Below are 25,178 nucleotides of genomic sequence, written 5' to 3'. Positions count from 1 at the left end.
CATGTTATTAACCTAAAACATTTAATTATCTTAAAAATCACACAAAATATAACATAATAAATTTTTAATAACACCATCTGTATATATATTTTCTAAAAAAAAACTCTTAAAGTAAAATTGTTGTGAAAAATCCTTTTCTTGACAATTCACAAACCCGCAAATAAAAAAGTTCTTTATCACAAATAAAGCAATACCTCTGTAAAGAAATTATTAAGGGTGAAAAATTGCATATAGCAAATTTGCTTATATTAACTAAATATAAAAAACTTAACTTAAGTAATACTTACAAGGCAAACACAAATAACGAACACTCAAGTCAGGAGCATTTCCATATGAACTTTGGTCTCTAGCCCGACAAATTAAACCTTTAAAAAAAACATAAAATTTAAATAAGATTTAAAATTTAATATCTAAAACATGCAAGGTATTGAGTTCGATTCCCACTGCTGCCATATCAAAGTAGTTAGTGCTAGCAGTATTAACTATTGCTAAGCCAAAAACCAATCAGTAGCTAAATTATTGGGTAATTATAATCAATAATATTCCAAACTGCCAAAGTCAACTTGGGACTGGGTCAGGGTAACAAAAATGTGAAGTTGGCCTTCCAACATTGAGAATAAATATATATAAAAAAACAATTATGCAAAACCAAAAAACAATTAGAAAAAGAGATGCACCTTTTGTTGCACTAAACTGCTCAAAAATGTAACGATCACTGCTGATAAGATCCTAAATTAAAACATTAATTTACATTTATGTTTTGTTAAAATTAAAAAAAGTACAACAACTAAATTTTAAACCTATGGTATTACTAACAACAGATATATTGAAGTAATTTGATTAAAAATATTTCATTTAACCAGCAGCATAGTGTAGTGGTCAGAACACTTGAGTTTACTACATGAAGTCCTTGGTTTGATCCCCACTGCTCTTATATTATAGCGTACTTAACTATAAAAAGTAAAAACTCCTGCTGTGCCAATACTTAAGCAGCAGTTTAGTTATTAGGCAATTATAATCTATAATAACCCAAACTGCCAAAATTTACTTGAGACTGGGTCAGGGTAACAAATGTTACTCTATGTTTAGGTCATGAAGTCGACCTTTCTACATCAAGGATAAATAAATATACAAAAAAATGTAAAAAAGTCAACTTACGCCTTGAGCATCTTTAACCTGAATTTGGATTGGTTTAGCACATAGAGCTTCAGTTTCAACATCATCACCAGCAGCAGTTAAAGGGTTAGACTTCCATTCAGTATAATAAGCTAAAAGATAAACACTATTGACTTGATTGATTGTATCAGTACAATGCATACAAAATTACTATATCAATTCTTGCTTTTATAACCTTCATAAGATTTAAACACTTGTGGTTAGAACACTGACTTCACGACATGAGGTCCTGGGGTTGATTCCCTTTGCTCTTATGCTGTACCACATTTTTTTTTTGTATATATCTTTATCCTTGATGTGGGAAAGTCGATTGTGCGACTTAAACATAGAGTAACATCAGTTACTCTGACCCAGTCTAGAGTTGTAGCAGTTTGGGATATTATAGATTATAATTGCCTGGTAATTATGCTGCTGATTAAGTGTTGGCTCAGCAGGAGTTCATACCGTTTAAGGCGCCTAACTCTAGGGCGCTACAGCATGAGAGCAGTGGGGATTTAACCCACGACCTCATGTGTGGTGTAGCAAGTGTTCTTACCACTGCACCATGCTGCCGGTCAATTTAAAATAATGATCAAATATTTTCTAAAACAATTTTTACTTACCGCCCTCAGTAAACGGAGGATAAACAGTCGCTTTCAACGTTCCAGTTCGACAACCAAATGCAACATAAACCTTGCCAGTATTTCTACCCAATGTTCCATATGAGTAATGTTCAAGCGGGGTTTCGCAAATATCATTAGGGCGCTCGATTAATAAACGCTCGTGGAGTTGTTCAAAAGTCTCGCTGAATGAGATTGGAAAGAACGGCGTTGAAACACTTTGTATGTTTGCTGTAACAATTTAAAAAAATGCTTGGTCAAAACGCTTGACTCAACAGCATAGAATCATTTGTTTGATTTCCCTTGCTTTAATGCCGTATGACCCTCAAGAAAGTGGGGTGTTGTGGTAAGAAAAACACTTGCTACACCACCGTAAGGTTGTGGGTTTAATCCCTATTGGTCTTATGCTGTAGCACCATTTAGTAAGCCGCTATAAACTGTATGAACTCCTGCTGAGCCAGCACTTGATCAGAAGCATAATTAACGAGCAATTACAATTTATATAATATCCCAAACTTTTAAAGTTAACTTAAGACTGGGTCAGGGTAACAAATGTTACTCTATGTTTAGGTCTTAACGTCAACCTTTACACATTAAGGATAAAGTTAACCAAAAAAACAAAAATAAATAAACTTACCATTTGGCTCCACAATCTCATATGGTTCTCTAAATACATCAAGATTCAACTTAGGATACTGATCGCATGATTTGAGGGGGTTATGGGGTGCTACAAGTTGAAGAGGGTTTGGTTGAATACTTTCGGTCCCTTCTGCAAACTGACATAGCATGGCTGGTAGACTGTATTCCCTTATTGCAGAAAGTTGATCTGAAGTATTAAATTATAAAAAGTTAAAATTAGAAAAAAATGAAATATTTAACATTTAATTTTTTTTTTTTTGATGTTGAGTTTTTCATTTTTTTTGTATGTATTTATCCTTGATGTGGAAAAGTCGAATGCGCGACTTAAACATAGAGTAACATCAGTTACCCCGACCCAGCCTCAAGTTGCCTGTGGCAGTTTGGGATATTATTGATTATAATTGCCTGATAACTAAGTGCTGATTAAGAATTGACTCAGCGGGAGTTCTTACCGTTTACAGTGCCTTACTCAAGGGCACTACATCATGAGATTAGTGGGAATCGAATCTAGGACCTCATGTAGTGTAGCAAGTGTTCTGACCACTACACCATGTTGCCGGTAAATTAAAATGCTTGTCTATTTAAAATTTTTAAAAAATATAACAAAATTTAGTTAAATGTTTGAATACTTTTAATTTTTTTACCTAATGTAAACACTGCATTGTCTCCACCATTCTCATACCAATGTCTATCACCCTTTCTTAAATCTCTAAACTGGTAAGCAACTAAGCAAGCGAAAGTATCACCCAAAACTCCAGCGTTTTTACTTTCTTCTGAGATACCTCCAGCATAAAGGTCAACTGCTTCAACATTTTTTCTAAATTTAAAAAAAAATTTAGATTTTAATATTTGTCATAAACTTGGAGCATTGGACTATATAAGGCTCCCTGTTCGATCCCCACTGCTCCCCTTTTTTGTACTTTTTAGGCTAAATTTTTTTTTTAATTTTAGAATATCTTGACAGTATAAACATTTTAACCTAGTTAAAAATATTTATTTTTACTTGTAAATGCTGAACAACTGTTGCCAAATTCCTTCGGGTATTTTATCTTTAAAAGTAAAGAAACTTGTGGCCCTTGGTAGCCCACAAAATTCCCTGTATTTATTATATCCAGGTATTCCATGGTCTCTGCCTCTTTGGATGTTTATTGCAAGAAGATCAGACCCAAAAGCATCTAGAGTTAAAAGTTAAAACCATTTTTATTTAATTTTTTTAAATTTTTATCTATCTATGGAGAAATGCCAACTTTACAGCCTAAACATAGAGTAACATTTGTTACCCCGACCCAGTCTTGAGTTACCTTTAGCAGTTTGGGATAATACAGATTAAAATTGCCAAATAATTAAGCTGCTGATTAAGTATTGGCTTTGCAGGAGTTTGGAGTTTATACTGTTCAAAGGGACTTCAGCACCAGTGCAGTAGGAATTAGGACCTCATGTAATTTTAAAATAAGCTTTTAAATTAATTTTAAAAGCATGTTGCCAAATCAAACCGTATAAAAAGTAGAATAAAAAAATGAACTGTAGTTACTTGGATCTTTATAAGGTGGAAATAGAAAATTGTGAAGGGCTTCTGAAAATACTGGACCCATTGCAAAAGAAGGTCCTACAGATATTCCTTTAAGAATTGAGTTCCCTTGCTGATAAGTTGTAGTTTGAAATGGTTTAGAGTTGAAAAAGCTGTAAAAAAAAGTAACTTATGTTACTCTATGTTTAGGTGGCCATACGACCTTCCCACATCGAGGATAAAAATATATATAAATAAAATACCAAATTTAAATTACAAAAAATAATTTAAATCAAAATATATTAACGTATACAAAAAATTTAAAATGTAAAATATAATTTACTTGTTTCTTAGTTTAAGATTGTAGAAACGAGAATTAATTCTTCTTGTTATTGTATCAGATATTAGAGGATGTAGTCTATAAGCTGCTGTGGCAAATTCATTGGATATTGTTGCATCGAATGTAGGGTCATAACCATAATAATACTGGAAAATGAAAAAAAAAAAAAAAATGAAAAAAAAATCCAACAGAATTTTCAAAGACTATAGACGAAAAAAAAGATTAAATTAGTTAAAACCTATAAAAATCATTTCCAAATAATAATAAACTTTATTAATTGATATTAAACTTAATTAAAATTAATATCCTAAAGTATTAAAACATCAACTAAATTATGATGAACTATATTTACATCCTTTACAAATTTTAAAAATAACGCAGACAGGATCATTAGGTTTTATGTATATAGTAATAATCTATAGGAAACATTGTATATTTATTGATAATGTAGGAACCCTGACAAACTGACTTGACAAGTTCTATTATTGAATAATAGATTTTTTGTTACTTTGACCTGATACTGAGTCCGCCTTTGGTAGCTAGAGATGGCATTGACAATAGCCAATGCTACGATAGGGATTTTAATTGTTGTAATATGGTCGCAACTCTCAACTAATATTTATAATTTACCTGTGCACCACAAATGGAAGTTTTTTTTATTTTAAAGGCCTCTAAAGTAAACATTCGTACTTATATATACATATATTGTTCACTATGCTTCATTGAAAGTTAATTTATAAATTGCCTGATAATTCAAATGCCAATATCTTAAACTAACATAAGCAACCTGTTACATAACTTTATAGCTTCAATTTTCAAAAACTAAAATTAAAAAAAAAGGTGTAATATTTTTAAAAAAATTTATAGCCTACCCCTTTCGTTTCTAAGTTCAGTTTGAAATCCAGCATTTTTCCATATCCAATTAAAGAGGGAAGAAGTAACCTGTATGTTGTTTGTTGTATCATAGCTGATACTATTGTCCTGGCAGTCTATATCATAAAAAACAGAAGCAACTTAAAAAATTTAATCAAAAATTTGTTTTTTAATTAAAAAAAATTCAGATAAAAAAATATAGATAAATATTCTAAATTAAAAATGCAAAAAATACATTATTCCATTTACAATATTAAATGATTGATTTCAGATGCTATCTTTGTTACAAATTACGCTAAACAAGTCTTAAAATGCCATTGCCATTTTTAATAGCATTGACTTTGTGATAATCCAATATTTAAAACAACATTACCTTGAATGTAGTATCCACATTCCATCCAGGGTTAAGAGCACTTAATTTGTCCACAATCGAATTATGAAATTGTAGGAACATATGTTGTATGGAAGTTAACGCTGGGTTCTCATTGGCCCTAAAATCACCTAAATTATATGAAAATTTAAAAAACTTAAGTAGAATTTGTAACTTTTTTACAGATCCTACAATATGGAAGCAGGGGGAATCAAATCGACATCATGGTGTACTGGTTAGAACACTTGATTTCTCTTCATGTGGTCCTGGGTTCGATCCCTACTGCTCTTATGCTGCAGCGCTCTTAAGTAAGGGCTATAAACTGTATAAACTCTTGTTGAGCCAAGAACTAATCAGCAATTTAATTATCGAGCAATTATAATATTTAATATCCCAATATTTAATAAGTCAACTTAAGACTGGGTCAGGGTAACAAAAGTTACTCTATGTTTGGGCCGTAATGATGACCTTCCATCAATAATAAATAAAAAATGAAATTTCATGCAATGATTTCTACTGTATAATACTGTTTGTTGAAAAATAAAATATTTTGTTTCAACTTACCTGCTACAAAACAAGGAACGGCAGCTGGCTGATGGACATCAACTGGACAAGCTTGATGAACACTTGGTGCTTGGAATACAAAAGGTAAAAGTGATCCTCTGTCAAAATATTGAGGAAGAACATCATCACCAACTTTAAGCCTAGCTCCATCTACATAAAAAGAATAAAAAAATATTTATTTGTCTTTAAAACCGGCAGTGTGGTGTAGTGGTTAGAACACTTGGGTTTATAACATCAGGTCCTAGGTTTGATCCCCACTGCTTTTATGCTGAACTGCTCTCTGTATCGCTCTAAAAAACAGTATAAACTCCTGCTGAGTCAGAAAACAATCAGCAGATTAATTACCGGACAATTATAATCAATAATATTTCAAATTGTCAAAGCCAACTTGAGACTGGGCTAAGGTAACAAATGTTACTCTATGTTTAGGTCAAGAACCTTCCCACATCAAGAATTAATAAAAACAGAAGCAAAAAAGGTGAAATACTTACCTCTAAGTTGTGACACTGCAATTTCATTATTCCCATAAACATTAGATGCATCCAAATATGCAGTAATTTCATTTCTTTGCTCTCTGACATCATAACTACATTTTGAACTGGGCACACCTTTAAAAATATAAAACAAACTTTTAGTGACAATTGCTAACAAATATGAATTTATATATGATACAAACTTTACAATAAATTAAAAACAAAAAGGCAGCCTGAGACTGGGTTGGGATAACAAATGTTACTCTATGTTTAGGCTGTAAAGTCGGCCTTCCCACATCGAGAATAAATATATACAAAAATAGCATGAAAATTATTTTTTAAACTGAAAAATTACTAAATCAAAACCATAAGAATTTACCTAATGATCTCACAACTGGAAAACAGGTTTTTCCGAATTTATCATAGGTTGGATATTGGATGTCTGTAGTTGGTATTGGAATATTAAAACATTCAATATCAGTACTTCCACAATCGCAGTTTAAGTTATTATAACCATCTAAAAAGCAAGAAAATGTGATAAACATAAAGTAAGTGTCAATTTTTACAGACTGAACTCCTGCTGAGCCAGCACTTAATCAGCAGCATAGTTATCGGGCAATTATAATCTCTATATATCCTAAACTGCCACAGGCAACTCGAAATTGGGTTGGGGTAACAAATGTTACTGTATGTTTAGGCTGTGAAGTTAACCTTTCCATATTAAAGATAAATATAAAAACACATCTACCTCCACTTGACTTGGTCCCAGTAACATCATGGGCAACAAACTGACCAAAAAAGGGAAGAAGTTCAGTATGGGAGAAGGAATCACGAGGATACGCCCCTGAAATGACGTTTGAAATATATCTGGTATTGGGTAAGATGGCAGCACCCACTGTGGTTTTGGGGGCTCCCTGAATAAAGGGAGAAGGATTACCTAAATTAATTTAAGTTGTTTTTTGATAAAGTTACATTCTAAAGTTAGAAAGGGTTTAATTTTGTTTAAGATGTATTCAGAAGTGTGGTAAAGGTAGTGGGAACAACCACATTAGGTCCTAGGTTTAATTCCCAATTAAAACAAGTGTTATATAGTGGTTAGAACACTTGATTTTTGTACTACATGCTGTATTGGGTTTGATCCCCACTGTTTCATGCTGTAGCACCCTTAAGTAATGCGCTATAAACGATATAAACTACTGCTTAGTCAACACTTAATCAGCAGCATAATTATCGGGCAATTATTATCAAAAATATTCAAAAATGCCAAGTCAACTTGGGACTGGGTTTGGCTAACTAATGTTACTCTATATTTAGGCTGTAAGGCCTTTCCACATTAGGGATAAAATAAATACAACAAAAATGACCCTTGTTTTATGACCTTTATTACTATGGTATACGACATTTGAAATTAAATTTATATTACCTTTTCCATATTCTGCAGGTAGAATTCGTTTGTAGGCGTGGTTTTCAGTCCCTCTCAATGGGAACGCAAGATTATTACAATTACCATCTGGCGTGTAATACCTAAAATAAAACGATAATATTATTTTAACACCCTGGACCTTAAGTAGTAACGCCAAGTGTTCTAACCATTACACCATGTCATCAGATCATTTATAAGTAAACTAATCGACTTACTTATTAATTTGCGGGTCAGGGCAGACGTAAGATATCTGACAAAGTTGATTAAAAGTAATTTGTTGTCGGGATTCTTGCGGAGTGACAGAAAAACGTCGAATACGTTTAGGAGCTAAAAAAAATAGTTTTTAAACTGAAATATTTATGGAAATATTAATATAAAACATGATATAAATGCGTAATACCAATGTCAAAGTCCGATGATCGTTTTCCTCTACTTGAAATGGCTGTAAAAGTTATTAATGAATGTGTTAGGTTAAAACAAAGAACAAAAAAGTCATTAAAGGTATACATTTAGATGTTAGTCATTAAATTCATTAAAGGTATACATTTAGATGTTAGGTTTACTACTGGAGGCCCTGGGTTCGATACCATCTGCTTTGATTTTTAATTTTTTTTTTTATTTAAAAAATTGTAAAAATTCTTTATGATACAAAAATATCTCGTCAAATATTTAAATTAAATTCAAAATTCAAAAGTTTTACTTTTATTGGTCAACTTCACGAGGGTGGGTTGAATGTTAAACTGATCATAATTATCTGAAAAATAAATTAAAAATTTACAAAACAATTAAATATTATTTCAAACCGAAGACAATTATTAAATATATTTTTTATTTTATACCTGCTAATAATATAATTCTATAATAAAAAAACAATTAGTACAAAAATTACAATTAGGTTTTTTTCCCAACGTTAGTATAGGGGCGATTGCAAAAATAAGTAAAAACAACCTCATTTTTAAGCAAACAATTTAATTTTTTAACAACAAAATATTAAAAAAATATTAAATTTGTAATGCTATTCTAACCAGTTTCACGATAATATAGTTACCTTCTACTATCAAATAAAGGTTTTATACGAATATACTAAGTAATTTCCGATTTGGAAATAATTTAAAAGAAATTAAATTCAGAAATGTTAATTAAATTAAGGAAATCGATTTGGGCCTACTTACTAAAAACGATTGCAAATCAGTAAATAATCTATTTATCATCTATATTTGAAACTTTTCTAAGCATTTTTATAAAATTTAAATTTAATAATTGCTTCTAAATAGTATAAAAAGCAAAGGAACTTTAAAAGTTGTTTAGTACTAAACTTCTTGACTACTTCATGACAATAGTTTAAAGATATGTTCAATTTATATGTTATGTATTGACTATTATACTGAAATGTATCAACACATTTAAAAAAAATAAAAAAATATTTACAAAAAAAACATTAAAAACAAGTAACTTAAAAGGCAAGAACGAGCAGTGTACAAAATATTAAAAATATAAACAAGAGTAACAATAAATTAAAAATTACATTTAATGTAACCCAGTATGGCTCTAGTAGGAAAGCACGAACTGGTCACGATAAATTGCATGTGATAAAGGGACTAACCGAAAATAAACCTACCTAAAGAAAGAACGTCCCAACTTGGCCTTTCAAAATAACGTTTGTCACATACAATGCACAAATATATTAAACAACCTACCGTCCAGTAGGGGACTATATATTATTAAACGAATATGTAAATAAATGGAATTATTTATTGCAAAATTACTAATAATATTTATGTTAAATTAAACATGAATATTTAAAAATAACGATAAACATACAATAACGAATAAATACACTCAATTATTAAGAGTTAAATGGTGAAGATAGAAAAGATTGTGCGCAACGTCATCGGGTAGCAACGTCATCGGGTAGTCATCGGGTAGCAACGTCATCGGGAAGCGGCATCGACGGGTAGCGGCATCGACGGGTAGCAGCATCGACGGGTAGCGGCATCGACGGAAAGCGGCATCAACGGAAAGCGGCATCAACGGATAGCGGCATCAACGAATAACGGCATATACGGATAGCGGCATCAACGGATAGCATCATAAGTATCTCGGAAAAAAGAAAAGGATTAAACGTGTACTTTAGTAATGTAATTGTATATAAATTTGAATAGCATAAATTAATTATTATTAATATTTATTTATACCAATTGCATGAACACCATAATTTTATTTTAATTAGGGTGATTATGATAAGGAAATACATTACTATGATATTGGGGGTAATATATTTAAACAAACTAATTATAACTAACAAACAAACTAATGATTGATTATTAATTCATTACAACATATATCTAAAAATAATAATTGTTTTAATAAATAAACAAAACCAATTACAATATGATAAAAACAAATAATTTAAATGTAAAAAAACACAATTAATTCTTTGCAGCTTACTAATTAACAATAGGTAACTAATAACCAGTGGGTAATAAGATATTAATAACCAACTAACTATTAGCTAACAAGTCAATTTGATAAGCCCATGCTACGCTGCTTCTGTACTCCAGTGCGCCCACTAGCGGCTGCACAAATATGTTATGTAACGCACAGTTGGTAGCAAAAGCGGGAAAACCCCTGATAATAGCGCACCACCTAGCGGATAGTAGTAAAACTCCATTAATTCTGTCTAATAGTGATTCCAAGTGACGCAATCTTAAGTAGTAACTTTATCTGACGTAATATCTAAGAACCGCAGATTGACGTAACAACTAAGAGACGCAAACTGACGTAATAACTAAAAGACGCAAGCTGACGTAATAACTAAAACGAACGAAGCGATGTGTTGCAACACGCGGAGCAAATTTAAAGTTAACGTAAGACTGACGACTTGTTTAATCTGACTAGGCTGATCCTAGTATTAGGTCATTTGAGTTGAATATCCCAAGTCAACAATATCTTAAACTTAGCATATGAGGGCCATTGCCTTAAGGGCAGGGTTGTTGGCTTTTATAGAAAGGAAAAAAAATAGAAAAATTAGGTGTACAAGCAAAAGGTATAAATAAATGTATTATTATTATTTTTTAAATAAAATATATTTAACAAAGAACAAGTATCTCACCTGTATGTTAAAGGAATCACCTTTCTTGGTCTTTTCCTCACAGCTCATCAATACCTAAATTAACAACTACCTTAGGGCCACATCCAATTCTTCATTTCCTCATTAAATCACCGTAGAATCGCCCTTCCTCCCTGCTCCTGTAGCGACAATATTTTTAATTACACGTAAAAATTAATACTAGATTTACATTTATTGAGCATATATTAAACAATTTTAGAAACTATTTATGACGTTACCTTCCTTCTATTTCTTGTGACGTCATCTTCCATTCCTCTATTTCTCATGATGAAGTAACTGAAAAAAAGCAAATCGTAAGTCGCGATTCGACCGTTCCTTATTTGGATTTAAATAAAAATTAACATTATAATTAACAATACATAAAAAATAATTAAAACGGTATCTTCCCTTTTTATGTGTTGCTCGCTGGACATGTTGTTTCTTCAAACGACGCCAGGTTTCGTTCCTCCATTCTTCTTGACGTCATTCACCTTCGTGATGTCGTCCATCTTTTCAACTTCATCTACTTTTCGGGACGTCATCCTGTGGGGTCTTCATTTGAAACCTTAAAAACAAAGCTGGGGGCAGTTATCTATGTCTAATTAAATGTTTTAGGATAATTTAAACACTTTTAAAATGGTGTTGTACACCGAATATGCGGACTGTTAAACGCAATTAGCCTAGCAGACATTAAAAGTAACGAGTGTGTCGACACGCGCGCGATCCTACCCCTAACACGTTGCATATTCAGATCAACAACACCATATAAACTTTATACAAGTTATTATCAAATTTAATAAACAACAATACAAAAATCAATCTACTTAACCCGATTTGTTGAAATCCGCATTGTCGAAGCACTAATCTTCAAGTTAATTAAATAAAAATTAACAATAAGTTTCTTTAGTAAAAAAATAAACATCATTTTTTAATTACTACAACCACGTGGCAGCTGAATTTCTAATATAAAAAACGTCCGACTTCCACATTAACAGAGTCAAACTAAATGTCCTTCAACTAAAACTCTTTTTCTTTAACTTTAACCTTTAAAATTCATTCACCCGATAAATGTGAGAACCAATCACAATCGACTACGCAGCGATGACGAGTTTCAAATGACGCACGAGCATTTTTGAAGAATCCAAAACTGCTTTGACTAATGTATTCTTCCGCTGTATTAAACTTGTAATATAAGATTATTTTTAACTTTAAATTAAACGTGATAAGAAATTATATTTATTAAATAAATAAACTAAGTTTTATTTTCTTCCTAAAATAAACCTTATACTAAACGACTTTACTTTATATAAAAGTAGCCAAACTAAAAATCTTTCTAAAATCCTTCCACGTGTTTTATCAAAATCCTTGCGCCAAAAAAATTCACTAATAAAAACGACGCTTTAATTAAGAGTTTTTTGTGCGCGCGCCTTCCGCCTCTTGTGCTTTGTCGTCCATACGTTTTTCCACGCTGTAATTTTTTTTTAAATCTTGTCAGAAAATTTTCTTATTAGGTTGCAATACCTTAAATAAAATACAAACTTGGAAACCTTTATTTTAGGCATAACTTTTCACTGCATATATTAATATTTGCAAATACATTTTTATATGATTTAATTTTTATAATTGCCTCTAAATAGTATAAAACGCTTTTTAAAATTTTAAGTTGCTTTAAAATAGAAAAAAGTGAACCTCTTTACTAATTTATTTTTTTTTTAATTTGATTCTTAAAACGCCAGATGGACATAATTACTTTACAAAGATGGCATTTAACAACTCTATATATATATATATATTTTTTTTTTAATAGCGCAAATATAAATGACCCACAATAAATGGTATTTTATGTTCCAAAGTGACCTTGCAAAAAACAAAAACAAACTTCTTAAAGTAATATAAAAACTTGTATTTCAATCTATATTAGTTCAAAAATAAACCTACGAATATGGAACATAAGATTTTATATTCGGACAAGTCAATATATCTTGGACGACATTCCACTGTTTTAACTTTTGCTTAACATTAAATATATTAATAATAGAAAAGATAACAAGAGCATAAGAACTTATTGCAATGTGAGAGCACCAATATTGTAGTAGATTGGATACTTACTGCCTTTCAGTTCTATATACATCACGTCCGGTGTTTTTAATTATGGTTCGAAATCTTAGATTTCGAAACATATTGTTATTGTCATTATACTTATTATTATTATTATTATTATTATTATTTTTATTATTATTATTTTTATTCTTTCTAGTCCCAATTTTGAAAGAACATATCTTTAGTTCCTTAGAATTTAAAAATCTGAAATTTTAGTATGTTGCTTATTATCAGATTATGTTTTTATTCTCCTATTTACAACATTTAATTATCACTAATTACTAATAATAAGTGTTGATTTATTAAAATTTAAAAGTTGTTATTAATTTTTTAAACTTTGGTCAATTGTATATCATAATATAAGTAACTCAAAAATAAATTAAACTTTTAATTTTTATTACTAATTACTTATTAATAGGTGTTTGTTTATTAAAATTTAAAGGTTGTTGTTAATATTTTAAATCTTGGTCAATTGTATATCATGATATTACAAACACAAAAATGAATTAAAATTTTTATTTTTATTACTAATTACTTATTAATAGGTGTTTGTTTATTAAAATTTAAAGGTTGTTGTTAATATTTTAAATCTTGGTCAATTGTATATCATGATATTAGTAACTCAAAAATGATTTAAAATTATAATTTTTATCACTAATTACTAATTAAAAGGTGTTTGTTTATTAAAATTTAAAGATTGTTATTAGGTTTTCAAATTTTGGTCGGTTTTGTCGGTTATATCGTAATATTTATAATTCGAAAATGAATTAAAATATAATTCTTGTTTGTTTGTTATATTTAAATGCTGGTTTGTTCATTAAAAATTAAGTTCGATATTAAGCATTAAACATTTGGTATGATGTATATTGTGATATTACTAAGTTAAAACTGGGTTAAAATATTAATTTTTGTTTGCATAATATATATAAATGCTTTTTTGTTAATAAAAAATAAAAGTATGTAAAATTTTTAATTAATGTTTATGCATATCTTTTTTTATTTATAAAAATTTATGTTAAAAATAATCAAATAGTTTCGAACCATATTTTATTTATCAAATAAATCTAGTTTGTATTGCAATTTCTTGGAGATATATAAATTAATATTTTTATTAAATTGTATCTAAGTAAGGAAACGTAAAAGAGTAATTTAAAATTCTAATAGCAGCCAGTAAGTAAGACTAGCATGCAGTATATAGAAATATATATCTTTTAAGTAGGGTAGTACTAAAATACGGGATACGAACGTTGCGGGGTGCGGGAAATACTGAATCCGTATGTAAACGTTAACAAAAAGACGCTGAATGCGGAAAATGACGGGATTTTTATACCCTTCCCTAATCTTCCCTTGCACTTTATAGTCGATTTAGCATCATTCTATTCATTCCCATGCCTTTAAAAGCAGTCCCGCATCATTCCTCAGACCTTGACTGCATTTATCCCGCAGTAAAGTACAAAAATGCCGCTCCGTCCCGCATTCCGCGAATTTTTATTAACGTTTACATACGGTCCCGCACTATCCCGCATTCCGTACTTTAGTATAGTCCCTTTTAAGTGTTGACGAATTTAAGATACTTTGTATTACATTTTGATTTATTAGGCCTAAAAATAACATTTTTACTAAACTAATTTATCATCTATGTAAAAATATAAACTAAACTTGACTTAAACAAAACAATAATGTCATTCAATCCACAAATTTTTGTCACAAATTCTTACAATATATCAATTTAAGAAAAGATAACAAAAACATGATTAAAAAAAAGCAAAGGAAGCAATAGTGTTGTAAGTGAGGTATTGTTTTAAGGGCTATACACATATAAGGAAGTCGCGCGTTCATGCAGAAAAAATATTCCGAGTTAAGTGTACCTAGTAAGCATATTCAGAAGTTTGTGTTGTAAACATTTCAGGTATAAATAAATATTTGTAATAAATTATATTGAATTGAGATAAGTATATTACATCAACAGAGGTTCAAACGCTGCTGGTTAAGAAAAATAGCTGGAATATATAATTTTCTTTTCAGAAGTTTAGCCTTGACGAATTTTCGAATTTTAGGTATTTTGTGTTACTTTATGGTCTATTTAACTTTAACGGTTATATAAAAGTGCTGAGTTAGGCTAATTTTAAAATGCAAATTAAATACAAAAACTTTTATAAAGGATTTATTTGTTTATATTATATTTATTTAATATATATTTGTTTAAACCAAATGTACTGTCTAACAGTTAAGTTTAACTTCTTAAAAATTAAAAAACTGAAAAAGATATTTCTATACAGCTTACAGAAGACAAAAACGAACTGTTAGAAATGGCTTACAAAAAATGTCTACAACGTATCATTATTATTATAATTGTAGTCTGCATCTACAATATGTTCTCATTAAAGTAAGTGTAAACGATTAAAAGTTATCATACATTTTTAAACAATTATAAATAGGCCCAAAAACCTATTTATTGATTTCATTGTTTATAGTTTTCTACCATATAAAAAAGCCTTCGAAACCGAATGGAAACTAGATACAAGATTTTTAACCGAGCCTACTGGTAAGATTTTAACCATTGTATAAGTTATTAATTTAAAAAATCATTGTGTTAACTATTACATTAAAATACAAACTTAAAATTAACAGAAGCCTTAAAGATTAGATGGCCAAGCATAAGTGATAAACTTATCGTACAAGAAAATGAATTAAATAAATTTGGCAAGACAATACGAGACAGAATTCACAAATTACAGGTCGTTTTATGCCCATAACTTTGATTTAGATAAATAATTATTGTTTTCTATATGCCATTTTTTCATTGCCTTAACAATTTTTAAATTAACTTTCAGAATCCACGAAATTGCAAAGACGAAAAGATTCTTATTTGTGAAATGAAAAGATTATGTGGAATAGGTTGCATGATTCACCAAATTGGTCGCTGCATGTTTAAAGCATTGGGCACAAATCGAACCATGGTGTTAGACTTACTTTATTCTCCGTATGGGTTTAAGGAAATGCACAACTTGTTTCCAAACTTAGCTGGATGTTCGGAAAGTATTAAATATTGATTTTGTAAATTTATAGACTGCCGTTAGCTTTTCAGTTTACTTAGCTGTTTGTAAGAAATTATTAACGAGTAGTGTTTCATATTTGTATGGCAAACAAAAAACCTGCATAGGCTAATAATTAGACAATTTGACCTGGCTTTAGTAAAAAAAAAAAACATTTCTTTTTATTCCTCTATACTCTAAAATTACATCTTAAAAAAAATTAAATTAACAAATAATTTTTTTGTTTTTCAGTGAAAAAACTCCGAGCTACGAACCGAATTGCATCCGAAAATGATCAGATAATAAGGGAAGGTGATAATGATGAAAGATCTATCAAACCTGGTTCAATTCCAATAGGTTTATTGGAGAAAACTTCTAAATACAATATCAATGTTCCTGTTTGGTGGATAGGCCAAATTATGAAATATCTAATCCAAATAAATGAAACATTCCACCACGAAATAGACAAAAGAAAAAAAGAATTGGCAATGGATAGCCCTAGAATTCCTTTAGCAGGGTAATCTTAATATATTTAAACTAACCTTATAGAAAAATAAAAAATATTGATATTAACTTATTCTAACATGGCGTTGGTGGGTATTAAACCCAAAGGCTCAAGTGGAGGATATTGTTTTGCAGGATTCACATTCGGCGAACTGACAAACTAAAAGAAGAATCAAAGTTTGTAGAGAACGATGTTTTTATGAAACAAGTGGAAAAATGGTTTGACAATCTTGCTCTAACGACACCGAACATTAATCGAACTGTTTACGTCACTACTGATGACGTGAATGCAATTCAAGAACTTCGCGAAAAGTAAGATTACGTCACTTATATCGACCCAGTTTAAAGTTGAGCAGTTCGGAATATTATTGATAATAATTGCCCGATAATTAAATTGTTTATCAGATTTTTAAGTCAGCAGGAGTTTATATTGTTTAAAAAGCCTTACTTAACGATGCTACAGCGTAAAGGCAGTGGGAATCAAACCCAAGACATCACCTAGTAAAGCCAAGTGCTCTTACCAATGCTGCAGGTTAATATTGTCCTAATATTAGGTTTTTAATTTGATTCTTACATGTTAAATAACTTATTTGTTGTTATAGATATAAAAACTACATGTTCTTATACGATGAAAATATAGTTAAGCACGCAGAGGTATGGTACAGAAATAGTGATATGGGGTTAAAAGGAATGATCCTAGATTTAAACGTTCTAATGGAATGTGATTTCGTTGTCTGTACATTCTCATCAAATGTAAGTGAATTAAAAAATGTTTATTTACGAAATATAACTCGGAATAAATCATAATTAAGTAATGATAACCTACAAAAAATGTTTTTTTGTCCTTTAGGTGTGTAGACTGCTGTACGAACTAACTACAACTAAATATATTGATGCTGCTGACAAAATAGTTTCTGTGGATGTTCCATATTACTATCATGGCGGCGATGTTACCAATAACGGAAACAACCTTTCAAATACCAAAATTCTTAATTATCCGAATTTTAATTTCAATGAATGGCTGTAAGATATAAACTTTTTAAACGGCATTTTCTAAAGCTTTAAATAGCTTTTTGTGTTACTATCCGCAAGGTCTTAAGTTTAAATCTCGCCAACGCAACACTGTTAACTTCTTTACATAGATTTATACACATTAGTTGTCCCGAATTTTTTATTTTAAGTTTTAAAATTTTTTTATCTTATTTAAGTAATCTTTCAAGTTGAAATTTTGCTGTGAATAATTTCATTATTCGTTAAAAATCTTATACCTAAAGTAATATTTTTAAAAACTAAATTATTTCCTCAAATAAATGATCACTACCAATTTATTGTCCACCATTTTAATTTGTCGCCTCTTACGTTCCCAAAAAATATTTAGAGAAAAAAAGAGACAGTCACGTGACCTATATGGGGTACGTCATCTACGTGAAAGTAGAGTAGTGCATTTAACTTAAAAAATGAAAGACTGGAACGAAATACATGCACGCTACTAGAGGGGGCAATTGAGCTTAAGACTATAAGTTTATCCTCGCTGTGAAGTGGCCACTATAGAAAACACAATTAAACGAACACACCACGAAAATATCACAACGTTTAGCTACTAAGTTAAACAATTCAGCCAAAAATTCAGCAGTTCTGGCAAAGTAATAAACATTGTACAACAATACTTCAAAGCAAGCTAGGTAATAAGGGCCGAGGACTATACACAATAATATCTAAGCTTCTGTATTGTTGGGTGTAAGGATTTAGGTAGGTCTTTTTTTACTGTGTTAGCGGTTGTTGCTATTTAAAAAAAATGCTGCTTTTGCAAAAGTGTCGAAGTGTTTGCCAGAGCGGTAAAACGAAAAAAAAATCACAACATTTTTTTTTTGGTCTAACTTGGACATTTTGAAAAATGTCTACCTTTTTAGCTAAATGTATTATTATAAAGGGGTATTTTTGGGGGTGTTTTTAGAAAGTGGAGGCCTTGATTTTTATACAATATTTTCACACAATTCTCTAAAGTAAAAATGAACAAAAATACAAAAAAAACGAAAAAGGGAGAATTTGCCGATACGAAGAATATGCGAATAGCAGAAAAAACAAATATGAGTAAAGGTTGTAACTTTTAACTTGTTCATTTTTTAAGTTTTCAAGGTGAAATCACTTTCCTAAATAAGTAAAATATTTTTTCATTGATTTTCGGGTATTTTAAATAACTGCGCGTAAACAAAAACTTTTGTTTTAATCTATCCTCGATGTGGAAAGGCTAACTTCACGGCCTAAACATAGGATAACATTTGTTACCCCGACCCAGTCTCAAGTTGTCTTTGTCAGTTTAGGATAGTATTGATTATAATCACCCAAAAATTAAACTGCTGATTGGTTTTTGGCACAGTAGATGTTAATACAAATGGTTTATAAAGAGCCTTACAGCATGGAAACAATGGGAATTGAACCCAATGCCTTATGAAGTAAAGCCAAGTGTTCTAACCACTACACCATGCCGCTGGTTTATTAAAGAACTTGAAAAAAAGTATTCTTACCACTATACTCCGACAATGGCCATTTAAAAAAAAATTAGTAAAAAAAATTAAAAATCCAACTAACCTAACCTGATCCCAGTTGAGCAACTTGTGCTCCGGATGATGATGTTGGAAGAGTTGCCGTCGACGACAAGCCTCCTTGCGCTTTGACAACCGGAACTAAAAATCAAATTTTAAAATTTTGATATATTTATTTATCCTCAATGTGGGAAGGTTGACTTCATGACCTAAACATACAGTAACAATTGTTACCCCGACCCAGTCTTAGGTTAACATTGGCAGTTTGGGATATTATTGTTCGATAATTAAGCTGCTGATTAAGTGTTGACTCAGCAGGAGTTTATAGCGTTAATAGCACCCTACTCAAGAGTGTTACAGCATGAGAGCAGTCGGGATTGAACCCAGGACCTCATATAGTAAAGCCAAGTGTTTTAACCACTACACCATGCTGTTGGTTTAAATTTAATCAATGATATTAAACTACTTTAAAAATAGTCTGTTGAAAGAATATAAAACCCATATTAAACTAAATAATGCATAATGGTATAAGAATAAAGAAAATAACAAATAAAATTTTAAAAAAAAGAATTTTTTATTTTAATTTTGATTTAATATTAAAATACATATTTTAAATATATCTGATTGGCCTATAAGTAGAAATACATTATAATTGCTTGAACATAAATTAAATTTAAATAGCCAGAGGCTAAAATGTTTAAATTGAGCTAAAATATGAGATAATGTGAATAGATTTTAAAGGGCTTTAACATAATAGGCCTTATTATGTGTATTGGAATTCAATTATACCAGTTTTAAAATTACTTTTATACTTTTGTTCGTTTGTTAAAATATCAGCTAAGATTTAAATTATTGTTTTTAGTAAAAATAGGGGTCGTTTTTTTGTTTGTTTTAATTAAATTTTAATAGTCTCATTAACTTTTGTTAATTTTGTTTAAATTACTTAATCAACGTTAACAAAGTTACTACTTTTTAACAAATTATCATTCAACGAAGTTACTTTTAAGTTAACTGTGCCCACCTATGATTTAGACCAATACGTTAATAAAAACTTGATTTAATTTTTAAAATAATAAATAAAAATGTTAAACTTACAAAAATAGGGATGGTCCATAGCTTCTCTAGCAGTGAGACGAGCTTGGTGATCGTATTTTATCAATTTATCAAGAAAATCTATCGCTTCCGGACTGACTAAATGTTGGTTTTCGTTGTGGACGAATCTTTCCCATCGTTTGCGTGAATGTCTAAAATAAGAGAGACAATATAAGTCATAAAACTTTATATAAACATTAGTGACCTTAGGTTTGGTGGTTAATAAATTGAACGTTAGCACAGAAGGTCCTGGGTTCAATCCCCTCCACTTCTACATTATGTTTTTTATCCTTTATAGAATTTTATTTTTATAATAAAAATAATGAAATAATGTAGTGCTTAAAACACTTTGCTTTTTACTACATAAGGTCCTGGGTTCAATTCCCACTGTTTTTATGCTGTAGCACCGTTGACTAAGGCGCTATAAACTGTACAAACTCCTGTTGAGCCTAAAACCCAACGACAGTTTATTAATTTAGTAGTGATAATCATTAACATCCTAAACTAACAAAGTAAACTTGGAACTGGGTCAGGGTAACAAATGTTTCTTAATGCTCAGGTTGTGAAGTCAACCTTTCCACATCAAGGATAAATAAGTACAAAGTAATAAAGAAAGTCGTTTTTTACCTTCCCAAAATGTCATTAAAGCGTGGGTCGAGTTCAATATTGTATTTATCGAGATACTCGTACAAATCTTCAGTGCCAAGAACTTTAGCAATTCTCACCAACTAAAATATAAACCATGTTAAAATAATAAAAAAGGGAAAATATGATTTTATTCAGAACAATTATGACAAAGGCTTAGCCAAAGCTTTAAATAATTTATAGAGAAAACCATTTTAACCCTTCATTCATTTGATAAATAACAATGCATTTATAAAGGCCCAAAACATATTTATTTAAACATAATATATCACATTTTAGTTTTACAAGTTTTATGGACAGTATAGTAGTTAAGGCATTGTATATAAACGCATGAGGCCCTGGGTTTAATCCCCACTGCTTCCTAAAGTAAGGGACTAAAATTAAGCCCAAAAAATTCAAAAATTTTTGTTTAAATTTAATCAAAAAAAACGATTGACAAATTAATTATCGGGCAATTATAATCAATAATATCCCAAACTGCCAAAGTCAACTCAAGACTGGGTTGGGGTAATAAATGTTACTCTATGTTTAAAGTTAACTAATTTTAAAGATAAATAAACTAAACAAACCTGATCATAATTGTCGTGTCCATGGAAGAACGGTTCCTTTCTGAATATCATAGAAGCAAGCATGCATCCCAAACTCCACATATCAAGTGAGTAATCATAATACTAAAACGTAAAACAATAAAAAGTTAGTCAGAGTCGAAAAAACGAAAATTTACCAAGTTTTAAAATATTAATCTTTGTACCTGATAGTCTACCAGAAGCTCAGGGCCTTTGAAGTACCTTGAAGCCACCCTTACATTATATTCCTGTCCGGGGTGATAAAATTCTGCCAACCCCCAATCAATCAACCTCAACTACAACATAAAATTAGTTAGACTCGGTGGAAAAAAGATAGCTAAGGCAATGAATACACTATATGAGATCATGGGTTCGATCCCCACTGCTTCTACCATTTTTTGATAAAACACGATCAGTAGCTTAGCAACCAACTAACCAATTTACATTTAGTCTGTATATATTGAAGTTTAGTGGACAAGATATATGTATGCATGTCCATAGGCCTCAAAAATAAATAAAACTGCCATTTGTGATGCTCAGGCAAATTATCAGAAAAGTTGTGACCATATTGCGAATTAAAATCTTGACCATAGAGGTGGGCTATCGTTAAGTATCGATAATTAAAAAAAAAAGACTAAGGTACCTAAACCTAAAAAAATTTGAGAGTGATCATTTTCTAATTATGTTTTTTAGTTTTAAATAAATATTTAGTTGAAAAAACTTACTTTTCTGTTTTCGTGGTCGATCATAACATTATGAGGTTTTACATCGCGATGCATTATACCCATGCTATGGCAAAAATCCAATGCCTAATAGTAAAAAGGTTATTTATTAAGGGCAACAATTTGAACAATGCAATAACATATATATTAAAGTTTAGTAAATAATATATAAATATATGTCCATTTTATAGTCCTAGAAAATTAAAAAACTGCCATTTGTGGTGCGCAGAAAAATTATCACGAACAAATATTAGTTGAGAGTTGCGCCCATATTACAACAATGAAAAAAACACAATTTTAACAATTTTAGGTAGATAACTACGAATTTCAATAATAAAATCAAATGGAGACAGCCTGATATTTTAAGAAAAACTAAAGCTTAGATAAGTTATGTTATAAAATAACCAAAGGCTGTTATTAAGACCCAAGCCCAGTGTTTAAAGCAAGCTTAACAAATTAGCGGAAAAGCTCTAATAATTTTCTTATTATTGTCTTACCTTTAGTATCTCAAACATATAATATCTGATATCGTAATCTGTAAGTGTCTGATAGAGTTGCTAAAAAACAGAAATAAAATTAAGTTCAAATTTTTTTTTAAATTTAACAAATTTTTTTTTTGATAAAATTAAAATTATTATTTTTACCTTAAAATCAATGTTATTCACATGTTCAAAAACCAAAGCTGGTGTTCGGGACTAAAAAACAAAAAAAAAAATAACTGTAAATATATATAATAGGCTATACATTTATTAAAAAAAGATAAAGTTTTATGTTGTATGCTATTCCATGCTTATTATTACATTTGATAACAGGAATTTAAAAAAACAAATATTAACTCCCATATTTCTAAAAAGAAAATCAAATTCCCAAAAAACTAATTATACAAAATACAATTTTTCAAAAATTAATTAACATATATACATATATACAATATTTGGTAGCAAAAAGCAAAAGCATTTTCATATATATACAAAAAAGCATTTAACGATATCTATAAATACATAAACAAGCAGAAAGAAATCAAGAAAAGAAAGTAAAAAATTTCAACTTGTTCACAAAAAAGTAAAAGAAGAAAGAAAGTGTTACCAAGATACAGCTGTTCATAAGAAATGGAGTGACCAGGCTGAACTGACCCATTATCTAAGTGTTAATTATAAAAGGCATGAATCGACCGATTAAATAAGCAATACAAGCAAAGGTATGAATTGACCGATTACATTATAGAAGTGCGAATATAGAAGCAGAGTGATATTAGTTTAACAGCCAGTTTTAAGTACACAAGACCAATTAAAGAACAAAATATAGAACAAGACATCTTGAACAGACCAAAAAAAATTTATATAACTCTTTAAATACATATTTATATATTTCATACAGAAGGTTTCAGGTTTAATTCCTACTGCTTTTATGTCAAAACGCCCTTGAGTAAGGTGCTACAAAAAGCATGAACCCCTGCCGAGCCAAAAACCGATCGGCAGATTAATTATAGGGCAACAAATGCTTTATGTTTAGGTCGTGAAGTTGCCCTTCCTACATCGAGAATAAAAAAAATTAGACATAAATAACTTTGATTTGCTCACCACTGGATCTTTAACAATGTCAAGAAGTGTAATAATATTAGGTCCCCCTCCTCTTAAGTTTTGCAAAATTTTGATTTCACGTTTTATCTTTTTAGTTTTAACAGGCTAAAAAAACACGAAATACCAAAATTAAAATAACGAACGTTAACTTTTTATATAAACAAATTATGTTAATTTTTACCTTTAGAATTTTGATGACAACTTTTTTATTTTCAGTTACGTTAAATGCTTCGAATACTTCACTGTATTTACCCCGACCTAGTTTTCTTACTAATTGGTAATCGTCTTGATTTCTGCATTTAAAACATTTATAAAAATAAAGTTTTATTAAAAATCTTAAGAAAATGCAAATTTTTTTTAAATATAAAGTTATCCTCGATGTGAAAAAGTTGACTTCATGACCTAATCATAGGGTTACATCAGTTACCCCAACCCAGTCTTGAGTTGCCTCTGGCATTTTGGGATATTATGAATTATAATTGTCCAATAATTATGCTGGCTTACTAGTAGTTTATACCATTTATATCGTCTTACTCAAGGGCAGAGCAGTGGGGATCAAACTCAAGACATCATGTAGTGACTCCAAGTGTTTTGACCACTACACCACGCAGCCGGTCACTTTATTAAAATCGAAATATTTCTATTCTTACCCCCAATCCACAACGTGGGACTCATAATCCCAATACTCCCGGGGTCGGTGTGTGTTGATGTCATGATAAACTCGGGCTCTACTCGGGATAGCCATCGCGTGGTCAGCAGATCATAATACAACAACAATTACGAGAAATAACTTACGACCACGATTAAAACCTAAGACCTAGTGATTCGTAAAATATATAAAGTAAAGTTAATGACATTATATTTTGTAGTAGAAACATTAGGCACAAAAATAAGAGTTGTAACTTAATAAGACAAGTTTGTAAAATGGTAACTTATGCGAAATTTTGTTAATTAAAATGTGTTCTAATTTTCTAATAAAATAGTTAAGGCTGGGGTTTATATCTTAACCAAAACACTTCAAATATTAGCTGCGCTTTTAAAACCATAATTTTTCACTGGAGGCTTTTAAATTATACCTTATGACCATTTTTAAAATAGACATTTAATATCAACTTTTGATTACAATTAACCTAAAATTCCCAAAACATAAATTAAAAAACGAACATTTCAAATAGTTTTATTAAAATATATTTCGATATGCTATATATAATTCAACCTAACTTATCAACTTGATTTTTAAAATATCTAAAAATATAATCTTCCCTGTCTAAGAAATTCCATGTGGCAACTTTTTTTAGGTTTACGTCACAGCCAAAAT

The 25,178-nt window shown here is 30.1% G+C and overlaps 3 protein-coding genes across 5 annotated transcripts; 1 reads left to right on the top strand and 2 right to left on the bottom strand.

Annotated features, from left to right (window-relative positions):
* Positions 1–7: 7 nt before the first annotated feature.
* LOC145760330 (immunomodulatory peroxidase-like) lies at positions 8–11,338 on the bottom strand. The gene is made up of 21 exons (XM_082574194.1): positions 11,313–11,338; positions 11,188–11,213; positions 8,665–8,718; positions 8,180–8,291; positions 7,965–8,065; positions 7,290–7,478; positions 6,921–7,058; positions 6,560–6,676; positions 6,069–6,218; positions 5,508–5,635; positions 5,134–5,250; positions 4,265–4,407; positions 3,946–4,094; positions 3,418–3,589; positions 3,059–3,231; positions 2,413–2,601; positions 1,779–2,006; positions 1,159–1,268; positions 678–729; positions 288–365; positions 8–12 (listed from the first exon to the last, which is right to left on the bottom strand). The coding sequence occupies exons 1-21, from the start codon at positions 11,336–11,338 to the stop codon at positions 8–10; spliced, it is 2,457 nt and encodes an 818-aa protein (XP_082430320.1).
* Positions 11,339–15,061: 3,723 nt separating this feature from the next.
* Positions 15,062–18,034, top strand: LOC145760009 (alpha-(1,6)-fucosyltransferase-like). The gene is made up of 9 exons (XM_082573874.1): positions 15,062–15,230; positions 15,453–15,559; positions 15,648–15,718; positions 15,805–15,911; positions 16,008–16,212; positions 16,461–16,725; positions 16,848–17,024; positions 17,315–17,465; positions 17,563–18,034. Exons 2-9 carry the CDS (start codon positions 15,483–15,485, stop codon positions 17,737–17,739), a joined length of 1,230 nt encoding a protein of 409 aa, XP_082430000.1. The 5' UTR covers positions 15,062–15,230; positions 15,453–15,482; the 3' UTR covers positions 17,740–18,034.
* Positions 18,026–24,696, bottom strand: LOC145760015 (casein kinase II subunit alpha). Of its 3 annotated transcripts, none has more exons than XM_082573881.1 (12): positions 24,511–24,696; positions 24,042–24,153; positions 23,861–23,965; positions 22,925–22,975; positions 22,778–22,837; positions 22,284–22,367; positions 21,744–21,854; positions 21,562–21,663; positions 20,975–21,075; positions 20,351–20,499; positions 19,302–19,396; positions 18,026–18,862 (listed from the first exon to the last, which is right to left on the bottom strand). In XM_082573881.1, the coding sequence occupies exons 1-11, from the start codon at positions 24,603–24,605 to the stop codon at positions 19,302–19,304; spliced, it is 1,065 nt and encodes a 354-aa protein (XP_082430007.1). In that variant the 5' UTR covers positions 24,606–24,696; the 3' UTR covers positions 18,026–18,862. The 3 variants fall into 3 exon arrangements, with proteins under 3 accessions (XP_082430007.1, XP_082430006.1, XP_082430008.1); XM_082573880.1 differs by having other exon boundaries at positions 19,307–19,396; XM_082573882.1 differs by lacking the exon at positions 23,861–23,965 and having other exon boundaries at positions 19,307–19,396.
* Between the last annotated feature and the right edge of the window lie 482 nt (positions 24,697–25,178).

Source organism: Corella eumyota, chromosome 7 (assembly GCF_963082875.1).
Source record: "Corella eumyota chromosome 7, kaCorEumy4.1, whole genome shotgun sequence".
NCBI classification, from domain to species: domain Eukaryota; kingdom Metazoa; phylum Chordata; class Ascidiacea; order Phlebobranchia; family Corellidae; genus Corella; species Corella eumyota.
The sequence above is the reverse complement of the archived record's forward strand: the minus strand, read 5'-3'. Positions and strand labels throughout refer to the sequence as shown.